The sequence below is a fragment of the Hippichthys cyanospilos genome, chromosome 5 (assembly GCF_059441005.1).
Source record: "Hippichthys cyanospilos isolate Australia breed blue-spotted pipefish chromosome 5, RoL_Hcya_1.0, whole genome shotgun sequence".
Classification (NCBI taxonomy): Eukaryota; Metazoa; Chordata; class Actinopteri; order Syngnathiformes; family Syngnathidae; genus Hippichthys; species Hippichthys cyanospilos.
This window is the reverse complement of record NC_142373.1, coordinates 638,639-654,058: the sequence shown is the minus strand read 5'-3', so window position 1 is coordinate 654,058 and position 15,420 is coordinate 638,639. Positions and strand designations below refer to the sequence as shown.

General features: G+C 39.2%; 1 protein-coding gene across 1 annotated transcript in view; it reads right to left on the bottom strand.

The window, feature by feature from the left end:
* The window catches only part of LOC148423093 (integrin beta-like protein 1), a 35,995-nt gene extending 24,136 nt beyond the window's left edge, over nt 1–11,859 (bottom strand). Inside the window, exons 1-2 of the mRNA XM_088415114.1 lie at nt 11,486–11,859; nt 9,644–9,846 (exon numbers count right to left, since the gene is read on the bottom strand). Coding sequence (XP_088271240.1) covers nt 9,644–9,846; nt 11,486–11,577 — 295 coding nt within the window. The 5' untranslated portion in view covers nt 11,578–11,859. The remainder of the gene's footprint in view (nt 1–9,643; nt 9,847–11,485) is intronic.
* Nucleotides 11,860–15,420: the final 3,561 nt, after the last annotated feature.

Here is a 15,420-nt window from a genome sequence, read left to right as displayed (position 1 = left end):
ATCAATCATTAGCACTCATCCCCCATCTATCCTCATTACCGTGGTGTACACCTATGAGAATCTGAAAAAAGGAAAGTAGAGCCCTAGAGCAGTTCACTATCAACGTGATTTGCAATTCAGCATATACTGTATTTGCTAACACATAGAAAGTATTTGATCCAACCCACTTCAAAGTCAGCTAATCATGAACTCTTAAATGAGTGAACATTGCAACGCTGAAATTAACAAAATGATTCAATTGAAAAACAAATGTGCCCAACAAACCATTTATGATTTAATGTGCTTTTCCGGGCAGCTCGGTGGCACAGTGAATAGCACGTCCGCCTCACAGTTCAAAGGTCCTTGTTCAAATCCACCTGCCTCCCGCCTTCCTGTGTGGAGTTTGCATGTTCTCCCTGAGCCCGCGTGGCTTCTCTCCGGGCACTCCGGCTTCCTCCCACACTCCAAAAGCATGCATGGCATGTGAATTGGGCATACTAAATTGTCCTTAGGTGTGATTGGGTGCATGAATGGTTGTTTGTCTCTGTGTGCCCTACAATTGGCTGGCAACCAGTTCAGGGTGTTCCCCGCCAGCTGAGATAGGCGCCTGCGACCCCTTTGGGGATAAGCGGCTCTAGAAAATGGATGGATGGTTATGCTATTTCGGAAATGGATTTATTCTGTGAAATCTTTCTGTCCTTTTTTTCACCCTTTCATTTCATTTTCAGGCAATGACATTTTTTTCTATTTATCCTTGTGGTAGTAGCTCTCTAGTAGCTTTAATACCTTTAAATGACCCACAAAATAATTGATCAACCAATGATGGACAAAAAAGAAACTTTACTTGGGGACTGTTTTGAGCTCTGCCTTACTTTAGAGTATGCTATTGGAGTACCTTTCATTTAAACTCTTTGATATTTATAATGTAAGTATTTCACTTTTGACTCGAACATTTCCAGTAAAATAAGTACTTGTCTTTAAGTCAGTGGGGAGGTGTGTTTTAAACACACTGGCGAAGCAAAACTAACTACAGTACAATTTCCAAGGATCTACAATCCATCTGTCTGTCTGTCCATTGGTCTGTCTTTTCTACTTGCACAAGATGTGACGAAATTGCTGCATGTCTTTCCAAGATATACCATATTTTTTGGACAAGGAGTTGCACCAGAATTTAAGCTGCAACAATAAACTTGTCACTGGATATCTATTTTTGTCCTGTATAGGCTGCATCTGACTACTGTATTGCCTGGTTACCGCAATGTCATTCCTTCAACATAGTTTGAACATGCCTTCATGTTTTGAAATCAGAGCAGCACCAAGCACACCTTCGACTGAGATTGAACACAACTGCACATTTAGAAATAAGAAAAGCACCAACATATTTGCAACATAAGGGCACACTCAGATACTTAAAATAGTGCACCAACACAACAGTAAGATACCTGATTGTGTTTGCTAGTGAAGTGTCCCCTGGTGGCAAGTAATATAGCAGTTTAAATTCAAAATCAATACTTCAAAAGTAGGCGGCTCGGTGGATGAGTGGTTAGCATGCCCGCCTCAAAGTTCAAGGACTCGAGTTCAAATCCACCTCACTCTGGTCTTCCTGTGTGGCGTTTGCATGTTCTCAGTGACCCTTCATGTGTTCTCTCCGGGCACTCTGGCTTCCTCCCACACCTCAAAAACATGTGCGGCATACTAAATTGTGTGCCCTGCAATCGGCTGGCAACCAGTTCAGGGTGTCCCCTGCCTACAGTACTGTCAGCTGGGATAGCCACCAGCAAGCCTGTGAGGATAAGTGGCTCTAGAAAATGGATGGATACTTTGAAAGTGTTTTCTTCTGTTTCCTCTTTGTTTATTGGGAGATAGCCCAAAGCTGGTATTAAAAAAAAGAAAAAACTGTGCTGCACTGGACTATAAGTTGCAGGGTTCAAAGCATGACAAAAAGTAGCGTCTTATAGTCCTAAATTTATGGAAAACAGTCATCTTTTTACAAATGTGCATTGCAAATTATCTAGGGATTTATATTGTCTTTCTCTGTAGTTAGCAATCAAAGATGGGTGACCTTTCATGCATGTACCTGCTGTGCAGGGGATCCAGATCATGCCCTGCATGCACAACCGGCATGTTGATTCTCTGTCTTTGGGATGTTGCCTGCCACGACTACGCTACTACACACACAGGCTACATACTCCACACAGCAAATCAGGTTATAAAAAAAACCCTGGATATAACATATTGGGGCCAAAGGTGCCTCTACTAACTGATGATGTACTGTAGTGTTACCATGTTCAAGGAGAGGACGGTGACTCATAAAATGTAACTTGATGACAAAAAATAACTTAATAAAATGGCACAGTGCCACATTCTATAAGGTCAACTAACAGAAAGATGAACAATGCTAATGTAATGCATGCAGGCCTATAACATAGTTTATACTTTATATTATAAACAGCACTTTTTTTTTTCAAAGTTGTTTTGGAGGTTTTGAGTTAGTCTTTCTAACTAATATAAAAACAGCCAAGGAACATTCCTTGTCAGAGGTTACATAATCAACATTCAGATGCTCATTATCTGAACTATGAATCTGCTCATGAGCCAACACATCTTATCTGTATCAGGCCAACCTTTTAATGTGTTACCTTAGCAATATCATCATGACCATATTTCATATAATTGTCCCTTTTAGGACAGCGAAAACCCCCGGTCAAGGAAGTGAACAAAACAATAGAAAAACGATAGAGTCTGTATTTATTCAGTAATTCAAGCTAATTCCAGATTCAAGGGGGATGACAAACAAGAGAGGCCGTTCCTGTTAGAATCCTTGAACTTCACTAAAACCTAATTTATTTTTCCTTATAATGTAAGTTATAAGTAAGGGTCTTGTGTAAGTTACCTCTACAATTAAATATATAATGAGGTAACTGTATTATGTCCTTCTGTCAAAATGCTTTGGAAAATCTAGTGGTACAATCTTATTACATAAAACTGTTCTCTAGATATTATATCCACTTAATTTGCTCAATCACACATTTCTGTGACTAATTATCACTCTTCTCTCGTTGTGGGTGTTAGAGTGTGAGAGGAAGTCATCTCATGTTGACGGGGGCCTAAAAAAAAATCAACCACAGACACCCCTATTTGTAAGTGTCACCCTATAAAAGAAGCAGTCTCCTTTTGGCTTCTTATATTTCAAAACAGACAGGATGTTCTGGCACTTGTCTCAAGCAGAAAGTGTTACTGGCGCACCGTGGCCTGTCAAGACTTGAGTGGCGATTTTCCTCCCAGCAACCCACACTGGAATCATTAGGTGACTCACCACAAAGCGAATGGCTCGCTTACAGTGTCTAAAATGAAAACATGATTCCAAAATATGTATCTCAAGTAAAAGTACAACTAATGTGCAAGGCCTAAACAGCACAAAACTATACATTTTTGCTGCACGAATTCTAAGTTGCTAGGCGGAAAATGCAACTGTAATGCAAACCCCACCCCAGGTGTTCCTAGACTACTTTTGTACTACCGCTCCATCTCCTTTGCAGCATCATTTTTTGGCCCTGATAAATTACCCAGTAGATCCCATGGCCTAAATGCACAGTGGTCTTATGTCAAATTCCTGACTTCTTGGCCTTTCTGAAAGACCACCAAGAACTGTGGCCCAAACCATACAGAGAAGCATAGCTTTAAGTGTTGCTTGCAATATATGCCATCATCTGTACTCGTACTGCAAAATCAACAATCAACTAACAAATGTTATATAACTCTTGTACTGCATTTGGAGGCGTTTGATGTGTACTGCTACTGACACAATGCCCCCTGGGTGGGATCCTTGTTCGCTCTTGGCAGTGAGGTCTGGAATCTTGGGGGCTCCAGGCAGAAAAAGAGGTTGCATCAATGAGTATTGTTCTGGAGTGGAGAACCATTTGGCACAGCCTCAGTGATTCCACTGTGCATCAACCAAGTGTGTGGGCCAGAGGTTATGTTTTGATTGCCGAAAGTAAGTAAAGATAAATGACACGAACTATCATAAGAAAGTTTTGGTTGAGTCATGGGCCAAGAAAGAACACATTTTAAGAAAGAAAACATTATGTATATAAACATAGCAGAGAAAAATACATCCTCAGTTTGAAGAGAATGGAACAGACTTCACGTGGCTATTCGCAAAGAGGGAGGGACGGAAAGAGTGCGGGGTAGATGAGTTTTTTTTGTAAGACAGTGCCACGTTGAGCCTGAACACCACAAGTTATTACACAAAGATGTTAACTAGCCTCAGTTGCTGTGTTTGGTTTTTCATGATACCGTGATTCATAAACTATTTCCATGCAGCTGACTTGAAATACTGTTCAGACTCTAAAAAGATGTGAAAATGAAGAGAGGGAGTAGGGGAAAACCAATGGAAAGAATATGACAATGTATTTTTGCACATTTGGCAAACAGATGTTTGTCAAGACCACCGTATTGTTCTGCTGGAGCATGTTCGCTGAGATTTTGTTCGTTTTTTGCACAAAATGTTGATTATCTTAGGTAGAAACAGGGTCAGTCCGTGACATCCTAGAACCTTTACGTACTGTCATATATTTATTGATATATTTATATACTTGCAATGGCATATAACAATCGAAAGTGTGTAAAAATATGTTCACTAAAGTTACTATCAAGATGTATAAAAATGGTTCTGGATTCCCATACTTCCCACCCTCTGCACAGTCCAGATCCTGTAGTCTTCATAGAGTCAAATGGTGTAGTTGAATATTTCAAGTTTTTTTTTGTTTGTTTTTTTTTTACAAAGATGAAATAATATCATAATAAAATATATCTAATGAGTAACACAACTGAGCAGAACTAGAAAATGCCATGTGTAATCTTTGAAATGGTCTGCCCTCAGACTTTTATTTCAAATATATATATATATATATATATATATATATATATATATATATATATATATATATATATATATATATATATATATATATATATATATATATGAAATTAAAGTCTGAGGGCAGACCATTTTAAAAATTACACATGGCATTTTCTAGTTTTGCTCAGGTGTATTAACACAACACAAACACACACACAATTTCCATCCATACAATTTGTGTAACACTTTTTGTGTAACAGTCTTTCTGAATGTATGGTGAAAAGGGACATTTTAGAAGGGTGTGCCCATTCAAAAGAAAAAAAAAACCTAACATACACACACACGCACATTCGCATGCACATGAATAAATTATTGAAGTAAATGAAATAAAACACAGGTGGAAGAAGATTCTGTCCGCTGAACGTATTTATTTATCTCGGTACACATTCTTAAATGGAACATGGATGTTTTTGCATGTGAATAACTGCCATGCAGTATACATCCCTATAATACCTCCTCCATTTCCCCTTTAACATGATAAAAGAGAAAAAAAAAAAAAAAACACCCCCTAGCACTTATGTCTAAAGAATCAGGATAGAATGGAGTTGAAAATAAAAGCAGCAAAATGAAAAGAAGCTCTGCCTTAGAAGGCTCATTCCACTCAAGACACTAAAAGAAACAACTCAACTTGGAGCATTTTGCATGAAAATTTTGAAAATTGAAGAAAACAAAGGCTTAGATGATAGACATTGCAATATATTGAGCAAAGTGTGTAAAAAAAAAAAAAAAAATATATATATATATATATATATATATATATATATATATATATATATATATATATATATATATATATATATATATATATATACACACACATAAACACAAATACACACACACAATTTCCATCCAAATATATTTGGGTTTTTTTTACACACTTTGCTCAATATATTGCAATAGGTATCGCAATATGCGTTTGCTGTATCTCAATAGATCGCGATACACTTTTAAGACACAATACCTAGCAGCAATAGATAAGGAGGTTGGCTCTGTTCCATTCAATCTGCTTTGATAATATTTCTACTGGTCTGCTATGCACCTGTATTTGGTACTGTGGATGCCAGGTGACCCTGTAGGTGTCAGTGTGTTTTGGTGCGTTAGTGTGCGCCAAGGTGTGAAACACCGTCCCTTCTCAGATGCCAAGTAGTGCAGTGGTGAGTGAAAGCCCATTATCAGGGGCCGAAAAGTCGAGCCTCATCGTTCCAGACTGCTGAACCATAATGAGCTCCTCGCAGCAGCCATGTTGTCTCCCCAAATAAATCACTGGCAAAGCCATTACGTGAAAGCGCCACCCGAACCTCTATTCATATCTCTATTACCGTAGACTTACTCTCAAATTGTCTGAAGGCCTATCCCAGAGGTCAGCAACCTGCGGCTCCGGAGCCACGTACGGATCTTTCATCCCTACATTGCGGCTCTCGGTGGTTTGGGAAAATAAAATGCTTGGTTCAGATTGACTATGTGGATAGCTGAATGTTGGGTCAGTCTCCTCGTTCTCGTCTTGAAACCAAGAATGTAACAACCTTGGCTGACACAAACATCGCTAAAAGCTAAATGACAAACAGAGAATGTAAACACGAAATATAACACGTCAAAAGCAGATATTTATAAAGAAGATAACACAGATAAGACGGAGAACACGGATGGATTCAGTCTGCCTTTTTTTTAAATTAAAATAATGTGGTACACCTTGGTTGACAAAAGCTACACAACTGATCCTGATATATATATATATATATATATATATATATATATATATATATATATATATATATATATATATATATATATATATATATATATATATATATGTGTGTGTGTGTGTGTGTGTGTGTGTGTGTGTGTGTGTGTGTGTGTGTGTGTGTGTGTTACATCTTCATTTCAGATGTAATAGAGTGTTTGCGGCTTCTAGTGTCTTATCCGGGGATATCAAAATGGCTCTTTTTATTGTTAAAGGTTGCTGACCCCTACCTATACAGATAGACACCCCCCCCCAGTTTCTGTCCTAGAAACCCTAGTTAAAAGTTGGTACTTGGTACTTGTACTGTACTGCATCCATCTATTGTGTATACCACTTATTCTGTTCATGGTTGTGAGAAGTTGAGGACAACCCAATTAGTCAAAGAATGCATAAAACAGAAAACCGTTCACTGATTGGGAAATGAACCCACCTAGCCTGTATGAGTCAAATGACTGTACCACCTACTGGCCAGTCATTACTACATAGAGTAAAGCAGGTCATCACAACTGCAGAATTATGCAGTATTTACATCACATGTTGCACAGTGCAACAGTAGTATTCCTGTAGTAAATGTGTGCGTTAATTTGAACATCTCACCAGAGAGGCGTGCTGGAAGAATATTTACCAGATGCCTGAGGTTCTCACCCTATCTCTAGGCAGAGCCTGGACATCCTATGGAGGAAATCATTTTTGACCACTTGTATTCAGGATCTCCTTTATTGGTCATGACCCACAACTTGTGCCCATTGTTGAGGGTATGAACTTAGATCTATCAGTCAAAAGAGAACTTTGACTTTTGGCTCAGCTCCTTCTTTACCACAATAGAGCAGTACAGAGACCACACCATACTTAACGTTACAGCGTTCCATCTTTGGATCTCCAGCTATATCAGCTCTATCTACCCTCCCCGTGAAAAAGAGCCTATACTTGAACTCCTCCACTTGGGGCAGGACCTCATCCCGACCCTCCCGACTGAGGACAATGGTCATAGATTGATGAAAACCACACTGCTCCTCCTGAATCCAACGGACCCTCCAATCCACTACTCCTGAAAAGACCTTACCAGGGAGTCTGAGGTGTGTGGTTTCACTATACTTACAACACAGCCTCCTGTCCCCCTTCCAGAGGCAATCCAGAGGCAATGTCCCCAATGTCCATGCAATGTTGTAGAGGTATGTTAAACCAGGACAACCCTACAACAGAGCCTTTAGGAGCTTAGCAGATCTCATCAACACTTAGGGGCCTTGCCACCAAGGAACTTTTAAACCACCTCATTGAGTTTGATCCCATAGACAGGGGAGCCCAGGACTTCTTTTTCAAATTGACTGCAAGCCTTACTGCTGGTATCCATCAGGATTCAAAGACTGCCACCACAACAAGCATTGACCACCTGACGGCCACAACGTCGATCAACCGCCTCAATAACGGACTTATACAACATGGTCCATTTGGACTCAATATCCCCCACCTCCCCTGGAAGATGAGAGATAGTTTGCCAGAGGTTGAAACTCCTTCTGACAGGGGACTCTGTCAGACGTTCCCCATGATATTTTTGAGTCCACCATCACCTGAGCGTCAGAAACATAGGGCCGCAAATCAGATGACACAATCACAAATTTCTCATGGGAGCAGTGAAGTCTGCTAGCAAAATGAGGGAGTCCCCATAGGGCGCACTCCTCAGTACACCCTCTGGGGAACTCCAAAAATGAAGGGTGATTTGAACTACTGTTTGGAGCATAGGCACCAACAAGTGTCAGCATTTCAAGGTGTTGCATTTACTGCAATGCCCCTAAATTACACATACTCCCTTGGAGTAATTGTGTAATTTTCCTCATCCACCTGTACGAGCTTTAGGGGCATTACGGCTAACTTGAGTCACAAACTGGCGCTTGCAGAGTGAGTCATGATTTCTGACTCCCAATATAAACAACCCAATGTTGTTCTACAATCATGTTCAGTTGTCAATTCAGGGTGTTACAAAGGGACTTACTGTAATTAGCTGACGATGTATTGTACGTTGACTGGTGTCAGCATTTATCACAGCGTCTAGCAAAAATTAGTCGCAAGATAGCAGCATTTTAGGGCTCTACAGTATATGATCTGGTGAGAAGTCAGATTACTTTTCGAAGGCAGTTGAAGAGATGTAAATGGCTGCACACTTTGATCCTGACAGCCTGACACAGTTGTTTTCCTCCTTAAGACTTTTGAACAAACCAGCCTGACTCAAATTTGTGTTCTATTGTCACTCATTGACTATTAGCTATTGTGAAATCATTGTCTAAAATCTTATTTAATATCTTTTGAAAAAAAAAAGAAATGTTGATTGCCAGATAAAATTTGGTCATTTCTGGTTAATTTTATTTTATTTTTTTGGTGGTCTGTGTTTAGATTTTCACCAAGCAAAAAAAAATAAGTGTGATTTCTTTTATTTTTATCCAAGTACCAAAATACTCAATAGCTGTTGCTCACCAGGGGAGATACAGCATGATCTGATCACTCTACTTTCAAATCACCAGTGTGGAAAAAATTTGGTTTTGAATTTGATGAAAAAGATGGTAAAATATTGGCTGATAAGACAAAGCAAATTTGTCTTGTTTTATGTTTTATTTGCTCACTAAATTATGCTTATATTTTCATGCAAGATTGTTAATTTTCTTGCTCTCTGCAATAAAGAACAAATTTTGAAAATGTAAAACTATATTAACCATGAATTATTACAAATTTTGCATCTCATCTCGTTCTTGTGAACTCAGTCGTGGGAGACATCTCATCTCGCGGGATGTGTGTCTTATCCCCTTCGTAGTCAATAAACAAATGTATTAATGACCCTAAACCAGACAGTGCTAAACATGACACTTGTTTATAGTCAGTAGAATATGAGCCAATAGAAGTGGAAAAAGTAGTTATACCCATAGATTGGTTGGCTGTTTTTGTTATTGCACACCTATGTTAAATAATTTGCTTGTGTTGCACATGTCATAGCATCCGCTTTGTGTACGCACCATTACAATTTTTGTCATTGTGTGTGGCACAGACCCAGTCATGGCACTCGCAGCGAGGCCCATAGAATTTCTCTGGATCTGACGCCTGGCACACGCATACACCGCAGTCACACTTGCCCCTCCCGCTGCAGATGTTGCCATCGGGTGTCCGGCAGCGACGCAGGGAAGACTCAGTGGAAAGTCGACACACACCAGCCACCTGGCTAATAAAAAACAAAGAACAAGGGTCATGGTCCAAAAAGAAGTCAGCTATGTGAACCACTACACTGCCAATGGCCCAGGGTTCAGGTCACGGGAGACATGAGAAGCACACACCTATTACGGGAAGCACGATATTACCAGAAACCAAAGGTTGACTTCAAGCAAATGCTTCCCACAAGAGTCAGAAATACATAAATCATGGACCACTAAACTACCAAGGAACTAGGATTGACATGATGTATTATAGACCAGCTGCACAAAACAACCTTATAGGATGAACCACAACACTACCAGTTACCCACACTTAGGGTTCTGGATAGTTCTCCAATGTCAAGAGCATGCAAGTCAGCATTGTGGACCACTAAACTGTCAATGACCTGAAGTTGAGGTCACAGATTTCAAGTTCTTCCACACCAAACACACAGAAGCATTCCTTTGCAGTAAGACAGAAAAGGTAATTCCTCAAAGTGTTGCCACTACATTGAAATCAATGTAATGCCTTGGTATGGTTAGAAATTAAGATTCTCCAGCGATTAATAAATCTGCCTTTTTTTTCTTGCTTGCCTTTGGACGTCATCCTCAACATGCACACAACATTGCACACAACAGTGTAATTGACGGGCTTTGTGCTCCTTCAGTTGCCAAGACTACACTTCCATCCACTTCACTTTTGTTTTTAGCAGTGCAGGACCTTCATTAATGAATGACTCACACCCACTGTGGTTCTCATATTGTTATAGTTGTTTAAAAAAGAAAAAGAGGGAGAAATCAATTGAAAGCTGCTCCTACTTCCTGTGGTTAATGTTTGTGTGGGTTTGCCAATAAATGCAACAGCACTAGACAACACAACACCTCGATGACGCAAATTATAACGTTTGGCTCCAAATCAGAACATGTTCTATTCAAAACAGAAAAGACCACAACATTCACATCTTTCTGCCTAAATATCTGCTATCCCACCTGCGGTTTGTAGTCCAGTGTGGCTTTTTTTTTCGTTTCAGTTTTTGCTGTTTATCATCAGAAAAATCCGCTACTTTAAGCAATGTTTGATAAAGAAACTGTTAAACAGGACTTAATACAAATGTATTACATCTAAAAGTTATTAAATAACATATAAATCAATATTATTTGACAAAATTACACATTTAACAATTTAGTGATTCTGTCAGCTAAATAAAATGTAAATTATTTCTATATTTTTGTCAATATTACAGTTAAATATGAATTGCACATTCAATTCATGAAACGTGTTTTGATTTAAATAATCAGAAAAAAAAATAATTGGAATAAAAAATAAATTTATTCCACGGAATGCAACTCAGTTGATACACCGGTAATTCTAAAATTAAGTAAGTGAAATGTTTTTGTTTTTATGTATTTTAGTTATTATTTTTTACTTCTCTTCAGCTAAATATGAAAAAAAAATCACAGATATTTAGTGCATTTAGTTTAAAAGCACCCCAAAAAAGAAATGTGCAAACAAAATCTTTGCAGTCTCTTCGACATTTCTATGCTGCATGTTGCATTGTCTTTGTCAGCAAATTCAGCAACTCCGTTCCCCACAGTACCTTCAACTCATCCCAATATAAACATGAAATATGTCATTTTACTCGTGGAGTATGAAGTTATGCAGAAACTCACCTCACAGACTGTAACAATGTGTCCTCCACGCTAGAGAGCAGAATTAGAATCAGCGGCACTAGCGTGGGCTGCACCCAAATTTCAGTGTGCATGTTTAGATCCCACAGTTAACCTGAAGTTAAAGTAGCTCGAAGGAATTTTCCCACTCTCCCTTCGCTGACAGTTTGTGGAAGAAGAAGAAAAAAGGAGGGGAGAGAAAACGAACGGTGGAGAGAAAAAGCAGCAGGCTGGCCTGATCTCTTCTCTTACAAGTGCCTTTCATTAGTTGTGACTCTCAGGCGCAGTGCTGGCCACGAGTTCTATGGGGGAAGAACTGCCAAAATGAAAAGTTCACTCACCAGTTTAAGAATGTAATGAGAAGCAGACTGTTTTTACTTTTTTTTTCATTTGTTCCCCTCCTCTTACTTTTTCCAGATGATCCTTTTCATGGGATCAGAACCTGCAATTGGAATTTGTTTCACGTGGACGATAGAGGAAAAGATATAAGGCACAAAGACATTTTGTGAAAAATCCATCCATATATTCTCTTAACCACTTATCCTGACGAAGGTTGTGTTCCAGCCTACCCCAGATATCTTTGGGCAGAAGGTGGACATTCCCGGACTTGTTGCCAGCCGATCACAGGGCAGTGGAGGAAATCAAAGACACAAAATGTTATGACAGCTATGTAGATCTACTGTACATGAAAACAAACACAAACAAAGAAATTCTTTCAGTACGTTTCCCGATATGGAACAAAAAAAAAGTGACAATAATCATGCAATACATTTCTATGAAGGGAATCATATATAAGGTTGTTGTCATAGTGTGTTTAGTTCTTGTCTAGAATAACATGCATTGCTATCCATCTATGCAGTCCTAGATCATCTCACCCCAGTCCTTAGATAAAGCTGTTGATGCAGGAAAGGTTGAACTGAAACCTTGGCCCAGCTGTTGGCGGCGCCCGGATGGCTCTTTTTGTTATGTCTTGTAATGTGCAATGCTTTGCTGAATTAATAAAAAGCAGGCGGGGACGACTGGGCTCCAACAGCTTTGGCGAACATGAGAGTGAGAGCCAAGCCCTCCTTTTGCCGGCAAAGAAAAGTCAATCTTGGTTGGTCTGAGTTACTATTTTGCTGCTTAGCAGCTGGCCTTGTCTTAGTCTTCTTTTTAGATTTCTCTGAGAATTTCAGAATCGGAATCATCCTTATTGGGCAAGTATGTAAAAAAAAAATCATTCCATTTCTGGTTAAAAGTTTGAGCCATTATGAGAACAACAAACAGCTAAACTAATATTTAAGCCTCGATTCCATTGAGGGATGAATGTTGACATGTTTTAGCGAAGGTAGCGGCTCTTTTGATCTCATCAGGGTTTGTTCAGGTCCACCAGTGCTCACCGAACAGTCACTGGACTGTTGCTGGACGTTCATCGGACGCCGCCAAATGGTCGCCTGTAGTGTTCTTCCTTACAATAAGAGCACTACAAGCAAATGTCTAGCAACTTCATCCAACTGTCCAGTGCTGGTAGCTAGTGACACCAGCAGCACTCCAGTTGGTCAACAGCTATCACAAGCTCCAAGCTGGGTCTCAGCTGATCATAGAGCAATTTGCCCAGTGATCCAAGGTTTGGTTGGCTTGGCAGTTTTGTTTTAATGTTATTGCTACTACTGCTTTCTTGTTGCTGGAGATCAACATGAAAACACAACAAAAAAAGATTGGTCCATTTTTTTTTTTATGGCAGAGCAGAGCCGTCTTACGTTCTGCTTATTTATGGTAAAGGAGATGGAGGGATGGAAGGATGGAAAAGCTCAACATACTTTAACAGTACCTTCACTGTTGACGGCATGGTCTCTTGTTTTCAGTAATTTATTATAGTGGTGAAGCACTGAAGCAGAATTGTAAGCAGAAACTTTTTTTTTTGTCATATCGACACTTATTTGTCATCTGGTTTCCGGCCACTTTGTTTATGCCCATTTCAACAGGCATCCTCCTAAATAATGTTCAAAGTTAACCAAATCATGTTGTTGTTGAATGCACAGACATTTTTGCCTTCACATCAATTGACAGAGCATATCACAATGTCTGGATATTAATCAATCTCAAATTTCAGACAGTCTACTCTGTGCGGTCCAATATTGCTGCAGTGTCAGGTTAGCTTCATTGACCCATTTCAGTGTTTTCACTGTAACCTTCTAACATTCAAGTTTATATGTTGGATTTGAGTAGATTCAAAAGTAATCTGAGAGTATGATTCTTTCAACGTGATGTCACAGTCACCCATGTTCATTGGTTTACCTTGTATGGCAATCAGTACTGCTTATATCGGAAGTTTAGAATTAAGTTAGGTTTTGTTAAAAGAATGGAGGGTTCATCTGGGCGATTTAGCATAGTCAGCCAACACATAAAAAACACATTAACAATGAAGTGGAATGCTGTCCTCTTGTGTGTTCACTTGTGCCAAAGTTAAAAAAAAAAAAAAAGCATCCAAACCAAATGACCATGAATCAAGCACTAAATACCATGGCCTTTGAGCCTTAATGATGAGTGTGTCCTGAACAGCTTTTCCAGCTCAAGGCCCAGCTGTTGTGTGTGTGTGAAATCATCGGAATTCCTAAGATGCTTCAGTGGCCCTTTGGGTGCTATTGCTTTTACTTGTGCTTATTGTATTTTGACAAGCCTAGGTCAATCATTTCCTGACTCAGTAGGCTTTATTAGTTCTTGCCTAAACTTGTCCAACTTCATGTATACTGTTTTTTTACACATGTAAATGCAGAATATGTTGTGATTCTTGGCTGTGCCGGTGATGAAAGAGCTATTAGCTTGGTGAAGTTGGGATAGAATTGTCAGTTCATTTTTTTTCATACTGTCTTCAGTAGCATTTCATGATATTTCATGATATACACATAGTACTTTGTATATATACTGTGCATTTTTAACAACTGCGATCAACTCCAGACATGATACCAATACTGTAATCCACTCTATATTCAAATAAGCTTTACAATATTTTGAAGCAATTGCCACCATCAAACAAACCTCTGTCAATGAGACTTAAGCACCTTTCTGCAGGTATTCTGGTCCGCTGCTAAAGTGAGACCTGACCTAAATCCTATTGAACATCAATGGAAGGAGCTGACACATGCCATCTGGAAAAGGCACCCTTCGAATCTGAGGCAACTGGAGCCGTTTTGCTGATGGGGTGGAGTGGGGGTGGGGGAAACTGTGTGGTGTCAAAAAAAACGGCAGAAAGGTGTCGAAAACACCAAGGTGAATTTTCTTTCATTCAATAAAGGGTATCAACACGTTTGTCCACGTGTGTATCTGCTTAGGGACTTAAGAATCAGCAGTGCTGCTGGCCAATGCACCTAAAACTATTATCGATAAAGCTGTTTCTTTAGTCAATCAGATTTCCTTTTTGTTTTAGGGCGTGACCCATCAACAAGTTTCCATACTGATTACAAGCCAAAATTGACTAGTAACAAAACAAACCTGTCCTGTATTGATATACAGCTTTAATACGTTTAATAATCACCATCTCTACTGACTAATATGCATTCTGTTTAGATGTTGTAAATTGGGTATAGGCCTAAATTATTTATGAACTGCTTCAGATGCATATTATGGTTTCACGTAGCTACATTCGCATTTTCGTATACTGTTGGGGTTTTATATAAATGTAATGTGATGGTATTGCATTCAAGAAGTGGATTAGGTCTCAACTAAAAAGTAATGTCTCACGATTTAGTTGATATAGAAGAAAAAAAAAAGCATTGTGACTTGCAACGTCAATATGCTCCAGCCTAACAAAATCTTCAATAAATAATTGTTCTATTGCATTAAAAGACGTATCAAGAGGGTTGACTTTCAAAAGCGTTGGTTTTGTGTTACCATGGAAACGGAGGCGCGCTCTCTGCTGCTGATGAGATTGCAGGCTGCGCGCGCACTCACATCCCTCA